The sequence below is a fragment of the Eleutherodactylus coqui genome, chromosome 7 (assembly GCF_035609145.1).
Source record: "Eleutherodactylus coqui strain aEleCoq1 chromosome 7, aEleCoq1.hap1, whole genome shotgun sequence".
Classification (NCBI taxonomy): domain Eukaryota; kingdom Metazoa; phylum Chordata; class Amphibia; order Anura; family Eleutherodactylidae; genus Eleutherodactylus; species Eleutherodactylus coqui.
Window position 1 is genome coordinate 128,832,624 of NC_089843.1, and position 13,838 is coordinate 128,846,461.

A 13,838-nucleotide genomic window follows, 5' to 3' on the forward strand; every position below is an offset into this window, starting at 1 on the left:
AGTATTTATAGGCTGTAGTCAGCCTGTGTATGGGACATCACAAGCTGCTACAGCCAATCACAGACCTCAGTACTCAATTGCTTTGTGATTGGCTGCAGCAGCTTGTGACATTCTGCATATAGGCTGACTGCAGCTTGTAAATATTACGTCACGGGGAGACCAGCGGCTGCAGCACGGGGCACAACAGGGAGAGGTGAGCATACAATCTGTTGTTATGTTTACACATGGGGAGACTATTTACATAGAAATTAATTAACCCAGACAACACCTTTAAGTAACTCTTAGAATAAACAATATTTGATCTGAGGTCTCTTTATGTATGAAGGATTCTAACTAAATGACTAACTCGCATTGTACAGAACATAGCAGAATAACCGCTGTTTACAACAAATACTCTGGTTTCTACTTATCCTTTTGACTAGAAAAATGTTCCCGTCTGCAAGTGTCAAATTATTTTTCTATGATTGTTTCTTCTATTTTAACTTCCACTAGATACTAAAAATGCACATGCTTATAGGGAAGAAGATAATTAGCTGCCCTCAAGATTGCTGATACGCCGCAGCCGGGCAGGTCAGCCAGTACATCTTGCAATTTGTGACATAATAAATTACTGGAACAACACCGGAAGCAGTCTTTGAACCTAATTAACATCCCACCAGATTAATGTCAGGTCTCGGCAAGCAGTGCTTTGCAACGATACCTTATTTATTTAATTATGGGTTAGTGTATAATGCCGTCCTTGCTCTAGCAATGAAACCTTCAATTGTGCCAGCTTTTATTCTTAAGTGGGGTAACGCATCTTTTCCTCTGTCTCCCTTCTCTTTCTCTGCATTTCGACTAATCAATGCAATGCTGAACGAGTTCATTTTAGTACACTCAATCATGGCTCTAATGTTTGTAGCTCACGGGCGCAGACATCAGTAATGTAAGAATGTTATATGGCTTTAGTTTGGGCCATTTCATTAAATATTCATGACATCAAAAAATGTGCATCAAAATAGCGTCTGGAAGAATTACATTTATGTGCCTGCTTTTATGGCAGCTTCCCATTTAAACCCATTTGTGTTAATATCAGTCTTTGCACTGGGAAAATAATGTAACTGATGAAGCCATATGCATGTTCTCTATCTAAAGCTTGGTCAGTGCTTACAACTTGCATATTAATAGATTAGAAGTGGGATTTTCAGATATTTTGAAGGCATATACAGTATGTTATTAAAGACAGGATCCTTTATATGAAGGGTTTTTGCTTCCTAGCTAATTTTGCCTGTGTATATTCTTAAAATGAACATATCACCTAGATTTTTATTACCAATTAAAATCATATAGAGAAACATTTTCTAATCTGATTTTATTTTCTGATTGTAGATGTTTTTTATTCTGTTGTCTATACATGACTATGGGGGTCGCCATCTTTCCTGAGTAACAGTATTTAGAGCATTTAGAAATATGCTTTACAGCAGCTTCATGGGCCATTCAAACAGTGGACAGGAGCTGACCCGTTGACTTGTATGGGATACTATTCTAGGCATGCTCTGTGAATTACCTATTATACATGGTATATATAGGTGGTAAAAAGACTGATTCAGTGCTATGGCTCAATACTAGTGTGTCCTATATTAAAATAACATAGGAAGGCATGGATACACTACATGATGGGGACCCAGAACATGGATTTCAATTTTGTGTTGTGGCCTCTCTAAGAGATGGAGAGTAAAAACCAATTGCAGAGTTGAAGAGTAGCAGGTGAGAAGCAGAAATATGCTTTCTATGTCTCTTTGAGTCTCATGGGACCGCTGCTGTGATTTATGTAAGGAAAGCATTCTCTAAGTAGCCTCCTTCTGCTACCATAGGGAAAGATCATCCAGGAAGTCATCCACCGTTGTTTGGAGGAGATTCAGGTACCAAACGCCACTGAAAGTCCCTAGATGGAACACAGGTACAGCAATGCGATCATGTAAAGCTTCTACTCACACATTCTCGCTGAAATTTGTACTGTCTTCTGATTAGGTTGTGCTCTTACTAGTAATTTGCATTGCATCTGCATTGAATCTGCGCTTCACCGTCCACCAAAACGGTCCCACAATGATAGCATCAGCCCTGGACTGCACTGTTGATGGCTCCATGAATGTATCATAGCAGAAGGAGGCCACTTTAAGTATGCTTTCCTTACTTCAGTCTTAGCAGCAGTCCCACGGAACTTAGAGAAATGGAGTAAGTAGATTTCTGCTTCTCATATGTTGCTTTTTAACTTTGCAATTGGGTTTTACTCTCTCTTACAGGGTCCGCAAAACAAAAAATGAAATGCACATTCAGGGCCTGTGCACCATACCATCATGTACTACATCTATGCCTTCCTATTAACCCTTTCCAATCCAATTTGTATCCTGGTTTTCCTAGGAGGCACACTCTTTTTCTGCTTATACAACGGTGCTATATGCTGGCTAAAGCCAGTACTGCATGGAGTGACACGCTGGATAGGCTCCGACAGCAGAGAGGCTGGCAATATACAGTAAGAGAACCCCGACAGATGTCTTCCAACATCAGAGCTGTACAGCCTTAAATCATAATGTCTTCAGAGGTCAGACAGTGGATTGGAAAGGGTTAAAGTACACTATTGTTATTTCAATATAGGAGACCAGTATTGAGATATAGCGCTGGATCCGCCTTTTTACTCCCTTCCAGTGTAATCCTGCTTGTGATGTTAGTAAGATGACTGCTGCAAAGTTGTCTCTACAGATCAGGAAGTGACAGAGTAGTATTAGGCTCTGTGGTCAGTGTGAAAAATGCAGCATTTTAGGATGTTTTTAAAAATATATAGATTGTGACCGAAAGGTAAATAAAAATAACCCAAATGCTTAAAAATGTTTAACATAAAAATGTGATTTTTGTAATAGATCAGTTTCTGATGACACCTTCCCTTTAACACCTAGCATTATGTTAAACCTGTGCCAATAAACTACAAATCTTTACAAAATTAGAAACTAGGCCATGCTTTTCTGGCTGAAAAATATGTGTAAATGTAATACATTTTAGCTCCTAAATAATACATTTATTATTAGATGCAAAATATGAGATATCTTTCAAAAGGAAGAGCGGGTAATATAATCCAGATCTTTTGTAAAAACAACCAGGGGAACCCGAAGCCTCTATGCTGCCTGAAATGAAGTGTGAAATAGCCCCCCCAGGCAAAAAACAAAGAAAAAAAAACACTCATTTTACAGGCATTGGACGCGCCAATATTTGAGATACTTATCACATATTTGAACCATTGAGACTTATCTAAAGTGACTAGTAATCGTGTCCCCAACACTAATAGTGTCCCCCATCATGGTCCCAATAGTAATTGGGCTTAGTGCTTATTGGACTTTTGTAAACTGTTGCTTTGTAAGCTCAACAAACATTTTTTTAACAATCAGTATTGTCTTAATGTTAAAATGTGTTACAACAGAACAGTATGGCAGGTTGCTGCAGAAAAGCTTTGGGATCTTTTTTCCATAAATTGGTTCTTTGTTACAGTCCAAGTTTGGTTCTTAATTGGTTGGTTATTTTTTTGTGGTTTATTTGTGTGTATTAATCAAAATTTATCTTTCATGATTCTCCTAGTTCTTCTTCATAGAGCTATTAGTGGAAAATTTAGTGTATTAAGCATTGCAATTTGTATTTGACCGATTTTGCTACTGGGCAGCATGGACAGTCAAGGTCATACTAACAGCGTGATACATTCTGTATCTCATTGTATGTGTACAATCATGGCCTGTTGTAAGACTGGCAGTTAGTAATCAGGCAGCTGATCACCAGCACTACAATACCGTTCACTACCAATCCCATTTGCACAATTTAAAGGGTATATGGTATCAGGAAATGACCTACTTTTTAAATCAAGTATTTATGTTAAACATATAGTACAGATAGTTCCCTACGTGTGAACGTTCGAGTTCTGAACGTCGCAAGATACGAACAATCTGTCCTGCACAGTATGATGTAATGCCTTTACTATGCCTTTACTCTGGAAGTGGTCCCAGTGATATGGCAGCCTACACTGCTTCAGACCAAAACAATAAATTACCCATAACAGGCCAGATGTCGGGGCAGGCAGCAGACAGAAGGATAGTCAGTATAACAAGTCATAGTCAGAAGCAGAGAAAGGAACATAGTCAGGAATAGTTGAATTCAGAAACTGGAGAATTGGAACACATTTGAATAGCACCTTAAGCAAGACCAAAAGACCACAAATTCAGGAACCCTCCATATGTGAAGGATACCTGATATAGTCAAGGGTACCAGGTAAAAATGTAGCAAAGTGTGCACTGGCCCTTTAAGATCGGAGATGCTGTTAAAGAGTGAGCAGACGGTGAAGCAGTGCATCTGATGAAGACAAGCATCGGATGTATGCTGTGACTCAGAGGCGTAACTTGAAGCTTCTGGGCCCCGATGCAAAATCTGTAACAGGACCCACAACTATAATGCTTTCTTCAGAGTACTGGGCTCCCTATATGGAGAAGAGGCCTTATAGACCTTCTAAGGCTCCTGGGCCAAGGTGCAACTGCATCCTCTACATCCCCTATAGTTACGCCCCTGCTGTGGCTGCAAGGAGGGGTAAGCTGACAGCCGCACACTGTACCTAAATTTTTGGTTATGGATTTGAAACAGACCCATAAGCCTCTCTAATGACATACTCTACTTTTTTAATATGTGAAGAATCTTTCCAGGTTACAGCAACACCAATATGAGGTTGTTCGACAAGCACCAAGGCCTCAAGCCAAAATGTATTTGTCGGAATCGAATTAAACTTTTTATGTATGGTTGTAACAATTATATAAATAAGTGATTACAATATCAGAGCAAAAGGGTAATTTAGTGTGGAAAACTGAACACTTAAGAAGTTCCAGTACCCTGTTGGGCCGCCTCTAGCTTGGATACAAGGTGTTATACGGACGTGCATGGAGGCATACAGGTTCCATATGATATCCTGCAGCATATCAGTCCACGTTTGCTGTAACTAAGCCTCTAGATCTCTAGGCTGTTAAAGTTAGCATCCCAAATGGTCCCATACATGTTCTATTGGTGATAAATCTGGTGACCAAAGAGGCCACAGAAGCATGGAAATATTCCTGTGACACCCTTGTGTGTGCAGCTGAGCATTATCCTGCTGGAAAATGTCTTATGGAAGTCCCGCCATGAGAGGAACACATGTGGCTGCAGTATGTCCTGAACATATCACAGAGCTGTCATTGTCCCTCGTTTTACTGCTATGCAGATTGTATGAGATAGCCCACCAACCATCACACCAGCAGTGGGGGTAGTGTGCCACTCCACAGCAAAGGCTGGATTGATGAACTCCCCCCTAGGTCTCCAGAAGCAAACACGTCCATCGTCAGTGCCCAAAGTAATCCTGCATTCGTCACTGAAGACTACCTGGTTTCATTATTCACAACATCACTGCAAACAGAGGTGACGGTGGATGGTTGTCAAAGGCGGTACGCGTAAAGGGCGCTGTGAGACCAATTGTCCTTCAGGCAAGCATCTGGGAATGATTCAGGTAGACAACGGTCTGTAACAATAGTGCCACCTCTCTCTGAAAGCTGGACAATGAAACAGTAAGAGTTGCTCATGCTTATTGGACGATCAGATAAACCTCTCTTCTAGTGGTCTGTCGAGGATGCCCTGGGCTTGGTCGCCTTGTATGTGTGCCCTCGCACATCCATTGCTCCCAACACCTCCTAACAGTCTGGCCAGAACGGCCCAGGAGGCGGGCAATTAATTGATACGACCATCCAGCTTGTCACATTCCAATAATGCGCCCCTCTCAAACTCTGCTAACTGGGCAAAATATCTTTGATCGTATTGTAGAGGCATATCTAGTGGTCAACAAGCCCTAAACAAGCGGAAAAAGAGGTCACTACACACAAGTTTTAATAGGCCAAGAGTGGAACCACTTTTAAGGCCTCACGTGGCAGGACTGTTAATCGAATCACGCTACAATTCTAAGCATTTGCATACCTGCCTGAGCTATAATGGCGTGCCGAATTTTGCAGCAAAACAGCAACAACTCCTTTTGGGGGCTGTATTTTTTTTATTGCATATTGAACAAAGGTAATTAGGTTTAACTGGTCTCTCATGCAGTACCTAGAATCTCCGTAAATTTCACAGTTCCTCTTTGCTATTCTTTTACATTAATTTCCGCTCTCAGTGCTTTATAATTTATCTGACTATTAAAGGATTAGGATTTAGTAGAAAATCAATTTTACATGTATTTTACACAGTTGTTCGCTATGTGTTTGCATGCATTAGGTTGGTTTTGTTTGAGCTGATGACTATCACCCTGACTTAATTTTAAAATAGTTTGCAACATTCTGATATGTTGCTCTTGACATCTCGTGTTTGCCATATCCAGGGTATGTTTTAATTTGCAAAACTACAGTATAACAATCAGCAACTAAATGAGGATTAACATCAGAGGCGTAACTTTGAAGCTCCTGGGCCCCAATGCAAAACCTGTAACAGGGCCCCCAACTATAATGCTTTATTCATAGTACTGGGCTCCCTATATGGAGAAGAGAGGCGTTACTGGCCCCCTCAGGCTCCTGGGCCCGGGTGCAACCGCATCCCCTATAGTTACGCCAGTGCTTAACATAATAGTTGCCACATACATTTCTAGGAGGAATAACAGAGGGATGGAACAATACAAAATACGAAGAAAAGAAACTGCTATATTCTCAAGAATACATTTATTTAATAAAACCGACATATCAGGAGAGCTGACTGGTCTCCTTCACATTAACATATATTTGTATGAATATACAATTTTTCTTTTAAATGAAAATATTAACATTTTCTGTTCTTCATCTTTATGTACTATGCTATATATGGATTGCAGCTTTTTAATATGCCTTTTTATGACTATGTAAAGATTACATATACTACCTCTGGGTAGTCCAGAGTGACGATATTTATACATGTCTTATATATTGTAGGTCAGTTGGAGAAGGCTGCTGAACATTATGAGGCATTCTATCATCTGACAGTAGGCCGCATATGGAAGGATGAGACAGGCCGCACTCACAACTCACTGGCCTGTGAGAACCTCTGGAGAATATATACATTGCTATCAGACAAAATGCTGGAGAATAAAGAATGGCAACAGGCCATCAAAACTCTAATAAAAGCACTTGATATGGCAAGAGAAGGTAGGTGGAAAATAACACTCTCACATATATTTTTTAATGTACTGTTTTTCTTTTGCCCATGAGTAAACTAAATGCTGTAGAATGTTTGGCTAGGTGATCATTCCCTTCCATTTTCAGAGACAAATGCCATCAATATATTAACTTTTCTGTAAAACAGGCTTCATTGTATGAAATTTGCAGTTGAGCCTTTAAACAATAATTTATGAAAAATATTTTCTTCTGCTTTACGAAAAAGCTGGTTCTCTAGAAGGATTACCACTTAGTGTACTCTGTCATATCGGTGAAGAATAGGTTTTTTTCTCGTTTTTTTCTGTTGTAAACAATTGAGGCATATTGTATCTGTGTGAAGCAAAGGTCTCAACACATTTGTCTCTAAAATAATTGAGCTTTGAGTGTACTTTAACATAATTACTTTTCACTCATATGGACCTGGAAAGCTGGACAAAATAAACTCTTTGAGCCTTATGTACTAATACTGTCTTAAACGTTAAACAGTGCAAATTTAGACTAGATAGTCTTATAATACAATGGGTTTATCATTGTAGCTCTGCTAATTGTATAACCTAATTTAGACCACCTATTAGATTGCTTAAGGCCCATTTAGACACAAGGATTATCACTCAAAATTTGCTCAAAAGCCATCTTTTGAGCGATAATCGTTGGGTGTAAATGTGCCCACCTTTCACTTTTCTGCCGAATGATGGATTTGAGTTTGGCATGAAATCCATCGTTCAGCAGAGCAGCTGATGAGAAGGACCGCGCACTCTGTTCTGCCCAGGGAGCGCTGATTACATTATCTCAGTTGTCAGCCCCATGGCAGGACAAAGGGAATTTATTCAGAGAACAGCGGGTGTTCTGTTCTCTGAGTACAACTCCCGGCGGCTCACACGCTACTAATTGGTACTAAAAGGAGTTAGTACCAAGTAGTAGTTTATGCAAAATGATCACTCAAAAATCGTCTTTGTGTCTAAATTCACCTTTAGTTTACAACAAACTTATTCGAAATTCGCTGCAATTCAGTGCAATTTTTTGGCACAATTTAGGCTGCGCTCCTTTTTTGGACAATTCGGAAAAACTCTCTGAAAGTGTTTACAAACACATAGTAAATCTGGCAGAAAGCATGTAAGACAGTTCTCTGATGGAGTTTGTGCCAGAAAACTGTCATATTTTGAATAGTAAATAAGCCCATTTGCATCACAACTAGATTTGCACTAGAGGTATTTTCTGGTCTCCGTTCATGACATCCTTACAGGGGTTTGGACTTCACTGCAGAGGGATCCTTTGATTGTGGTGCTCAAATTGGCTTCAGATCAACAACACCTGCAGACAACGGGTGTAGTCAGAAGGTACCCAAAATGGAGTTGTAGAATGAAGCTAGAAACCAAATCCAAAACCCATTTTTACTTTAAGAGGACTATATATTAGAAACTCAAGTAAATCATCTCATTCTAGAAACTACACCCCTCAAGGAATTCATAAAGGAGTATGTTGAGTGTTTTGACCTCAAAGGTGTTTTAGAATTTGGGCTTTGAAAATGAATAATTGTAATTTCTTTTATATTTAAAGTAGGTTTGGCATAACATTTTTCTACTTCACAAGGGCAGTAAGAAAAGTTCACCCCACAATTTTATTTTTCAATTTCTCCTGAGTATGGGGATGCCTCTTATGTGGATGTAAACTGCTGTCTGGGTTCAGAAGAGAAGGAGCGTTATTTAGCTTCTGGAGTGCAGATTTTGCTGCAATGATTTTCAGATGCCATACCCAATTGATCAAGGAGTATAGTGAGTGTTTTGACTCCACAGGTGTTTGATTTGGTGATCCAATTGCGGAGGTACCAGTGGGGTGAAGGAGGGTGTTCTTTGCCTCTCCAAACCCCTTAGATGCCGCTATCTGCATTGACAACAGCATTTATAAGATGATATAGTCAGGATCAGAACTAGGCTCAATCACGAATGCTGCAGCAGGACCCCAGCTGTCAGACGCAGCTGCGATCTTTCTGTGGTTACTGGTGGTTCAGCATCTGAGCCCTCTGGTAACCAGCGCCGTACATGTATGAGGCGATGCCGGAACTAGTGGCGCACTGTGCTCTACAGGTGCAGCGCATATTGGGAAGAAGTTAAAGGTGTTGCCTTACAAGAATAACCCCTTTGTAAAAAGGCCTCATCTCTCCAATGTAGAGCTGCCTGTATCGCACATAGAGGGGAGATTTGTCCTTCTATAAAACCTATACTCCCTATACTCCCTACTAGGATATATGGACAGAGGATATTGTTGTAAGACAATCCCCTTAAGAGATGCCTCATTCTTTTCACTAAAAAGGACTTTGTCAGCTCCTATAAAGTTATGGTCCCAGGATCTGACTCTTATACTCGCCTTCCTTCCCATGTCCCCGCTGTCCACCTGCAAAGTTGCCACTCATTGTATACAGCGGATTATTTATGTGCATGCGCAAAATGACAGAACTAGCCCTCTTCATTTTGTGGGCATTTATAAAAAGTCTGCTGTATACAAGGATGACTTTGTGGGCAGACAGTGAGGTCATGAAGAAGAAGTGGCATCAGATATCATGAGAGTGACATCCCCAGACTCAGCACTGTTAACTTTAGTTTATGGGGCTCATGGGAGCTGAAAGAGTCCCTCTAAGGTCCCTTTTCTTCTTTTTTTTCAGGATGTGATAAAAAAATGGAAGGTGAAGCAGCATATCAACTGGGATTAGCTCATATTTCATCTGGAAATCCTCAAATTGCTATTAAAGTAAGTGCTATCACAAATGTATTCTTCTTTAGTTTGATTCTTATCGCGATGTGGTATCACAATCTGCTATCAGGGTTGTTGTTTAAACACTTTGAATTGATTTACAATGGGGTTTTTTATGTTAAAATGAGATTACAATAGCTTTTTAATGGCTTAAAATAACAATAAAGCTAAAATTTGCTTCATCTTAATGTTGTCCAATAAATGGAAATATATATACATATATCTAATAGAAGAAGTGTATGGCATAGATTACATGCTTAATGGTTTCAAAGGCTTGTACAAATCCAAAAATGACATCTACACTGTTGTGGCAAGAAAGGGCATAAATCTGACATTCAAGTTAATGGGAATAAAAGTTCAGCTTGCCTCCCACTTTGCAATACCTTTTTCAAGAGATAGATTGGAAGACAAATCTTCAAATTTTCCTTTCATAAAATCTTGGTCAGCATACTATTTAACCTTTTCAGGACCAAGGCCTTCAGAACTCTGAATGTTTAGAACAAAATTTCTCCTAATGTAAAATTTTGTTTACTTTACTTTAGCTAAATATATATATTTTTTAATGTGATATCAGAATCAGGCAGGTATAGCTAAAGCAGGCACCAATCCAATCTTCAACACTATCTGGTTATCAACATGCTAAATTTTGTTAAATGCCTCCAGCTATTAGCTATTTGTGCAGCCTGGTGTCTTTTATTGTCTACTGAGTTACACAAATAGTGTAAGTGTGTTAAGGCTGGTTTACATGGGCAGATGATCTCTCAAACGACAGTTCGATTGACAGCTTTAAACGATCATTTTGTATAAATAATTAGTATGCCATCATTGGTATTTAAGTAGGTACTCCGCTACTTAAATACCAATTTGGTGTGCAAATGAAGCCTTCCCTGAAGGCAGTTAATAGTCTGAGGCCATTATCTGTGCTCAGATCCTTTGTTCTCCACGTGGAAACAATGCTATCAGCACTCCCCGTGAAGAACTACTGATAAAAGTGAATGACGATTTTTAGGTTGGACTGAATTTAAGGATCAGCCAGCAGTGCCCGAAAAGCAGAGGATGGGCGCACATTTACACGCACCAATTACCGCTAAAACGATTGCCGATTTGCGTTTTCTTTGCGATCATCGGCTGGTGTAAATGGGCCTTTACTTTAACAATACTGCATGCCTTAAAAATCATGTTTAGTTCTGTTATATACGTATATGTACTTTGCTCAACATACATAGTTGCTGTCATGTTTGTCTAAGCTTGACGGTGCACTGAAAGACCTACAAGAAAAATGCACAGATTTGAAATAGTAAACAAATATAGCTGTAGCTTAGAGAAACATAGGTAGCTAATTTAATGGCAAACACATCTGGCTCAGATAAACAGCACAGACAAAAGTAAACTACTCTGGAGCTGTACTCGAAGTCTAGACAGGAGGCTTTTTGTCAGAAATATGCTAATTGATTAACAAGGTTTTAGTAATGGGTAAAACTATATTGGTATATATACATATTAAAGCATAGTATCATGATCTGATAAACAACTATAGGCAAACTGGGGTGGCCTCTCCAGTGGAGCATCCACCCCGAAAAGTGCAACCCCACTATGGTTGAGAATCTGATACCTGAACTGAACTGGCAACCAAACTGACTTCTCCTCTAGCTAGTAAGTACATGAAATACTAGTCTGAAAAGCTGACTAACAAAACTTGTACTGGGAACACAGGAACAATGGACATAAAATACACTCACTGCAGTTAGGACTGGCACAGAGTGTTGACCATCTACACAGAAAGTATAACCTGCACCCTTACTACAAAGGAGCTGGTTTATTTATGGACTAATAAACGGCCCTGGCACTGAAGATGTTACTGCTTTGAGCATTGAACACTGTGACAGTATGCCCCTGGGGAATATTTACACGGCAGCGGCGGAGAGGTGATATATATTTTTTAATTATTTATTTATGTTTTACACAAATCAGGGATGAGTTTAAGGGTAGGGCTTATATGGGCTTCACCTTCCCCGAAAATCACTACAGAGTGATTGCTTTCAATGGGATTGCTTTCAATGGGGCTGCCAGCAGCAACCGCGGCCCCATTGAAAGCAATGCTGCACAAACCTGCATTCATGCGTGTTTGTGCATGTGCGTGGGTGCGAGGTTTTGCGCGGACTTATGTACGCACACGAAGGAACGATGATCCAAGGAGTTATTCTGATTGCCAGATTTGGAGTTGGGAAGGAATTTTTCGAGGAAAATTGGCTTCCATCCCATGGGGTTTTCTGTCTTCTTCTGGATCAACGTTGCAGGATAATAGCCTGAACTATTAAATAAATGTCTGCCATTTTAATTTGAGTTCCATCTGGCTGTTCCTTTTTTTGGAGCAGCCAAATGGAATTCAAATTCAAATAAACCGTTACATTCTTTTCCCAATGATTTCAGTGGGTTTTCAAAAAAAACTGGAGTGCTTCTGTTTGCTTCCATTCCATTGGTTTTCATTTATAAACAAATAGCGCAGTCTGCAGCAACACTAACAACTAGTATGTAGTCAGGAAAATCCAATAATGCAAGTTGAATCAGTCCCAAGCATATTATTTTGAAAATGTTTTAGTGTGCATTGGCTATAGAGGACTTGATGTATATCACTCTTAAGTAGAATGGAAGACATTTCATCACTAGGAATCTTGTTATATCATTGTTCCTTCCAGTAAAAAAATGTAAAAAAAGAATAGTTAATCTAAACCGCCAAGGTATTAAAGAGAGAAGATGAAAAGAACATATGTGCCTTGATTGACAGCAAACTACTAAAATTTGAAATTTGAAGATACATTGCTCTGGTTCTAGAAAGTTTAATAACTTCATGGTAGATGATTTACCCAGTAAGGGGTTTTATGATTAACAGAAGCCACTATAAAATATGTTGGTGAAAAGCCGAGGAAAGAAAGCAGTGCCTGTTCTTTATACTAGCAAAATGAGAATAATATTTTGTCTAAAGTATCCTAAAATGTCCATTTTAAGATTCCGTGACCATGCAAGATTGACATTTGTAAGGGTACAGAATGAAATAACATCAGGGATATTACGCTGCATATCTGAAAGTAATGCAAAATATTATCCACCAATGGATAAGTCCGTGTACAAGCTATTCACCATAATTGCATATCACAATCATTAGACAGTATGCCACAGCTCGCTATGTGCTTGAAATGTGAAGAGTTGCCATTCATTAGTTATACACAATTATTTGCTCTTCACATCAGTATTTCAATTGAAGTATAGTTCATTTCCAATATGGTCCAATCAATGGATGTTCTTTCAAAGGAGGGAATGCTACAAAAGAAGATTGGCCAAGAGCAATTCACAGATAATTTGCTTTAGACAGAATTTAAACTCAATAAAATCCACAAATAAGTAACAGATAACCAGAGTGTGACTAAAAACATCTTACACTTCGAAAATGCCTGTTAACCTAAGTCTGTCGTAACAAATGTGTGGTTTACGAATGGTAAACACAGACGACTCCAATGCAAAGCTACAGCACTACAAGAAAAATATTTTTGGAACTGGATGACATGAATTCTGATCGTTAATGATCTTTTGCTGTGTAAACGATTAAAGCTGGCCATACCTATTAGATTGGACAAAACAATTACTGTATTTTCCGTTCTATTAGACGCACCGGTGTATGGGACGCACCCCCGTTTTAGAGCAGGAAAATAGGGGGGAAAAATTTGAACTCACCCAGGGACAGCGCAGGGTTAGTGCCGGGTGACAGAGCAACAGAGGTCCGAAAAACCGGCGCTCCATATCACAGCGGCGCTTGTGTGCAGCAGGAGGAAGGAAGCCGTTTGGTGGAGGCGGGGAGCAGCAGTAGTACCCGCCGGCGCTCACGACCAATCAGAG

At 39.6% G+C, this 13,838-nt stretch overlaps 1 protein-coding gene across 1 annotated transcript in view; it reads left to right on the forward strand.

The window, feature by feature from the left end:
- The window catches only part of TTC29 (tetratricopeptide repeat domain 29), a 241,312-nt gene that overhangs the window by 104,848 nt on the left and 122,626 nt on the right, over positions 1 to 13,838 (forward strand). The window contains exons 6-7 of the mRNA XM_066573669.1: positions 6,978 to 7,190; positions 9,859 to 9,944. Coding sequence (XP_066429766.1) covers positions 6,978 to 7,190; positions 9,859 to 9,944 — 299 coding nt within the window. The remainder of the gene's footprint in view (positions 1 to 6,977; positions 7,191 to 9,858; positions 9,945 to 13,838) is intronic.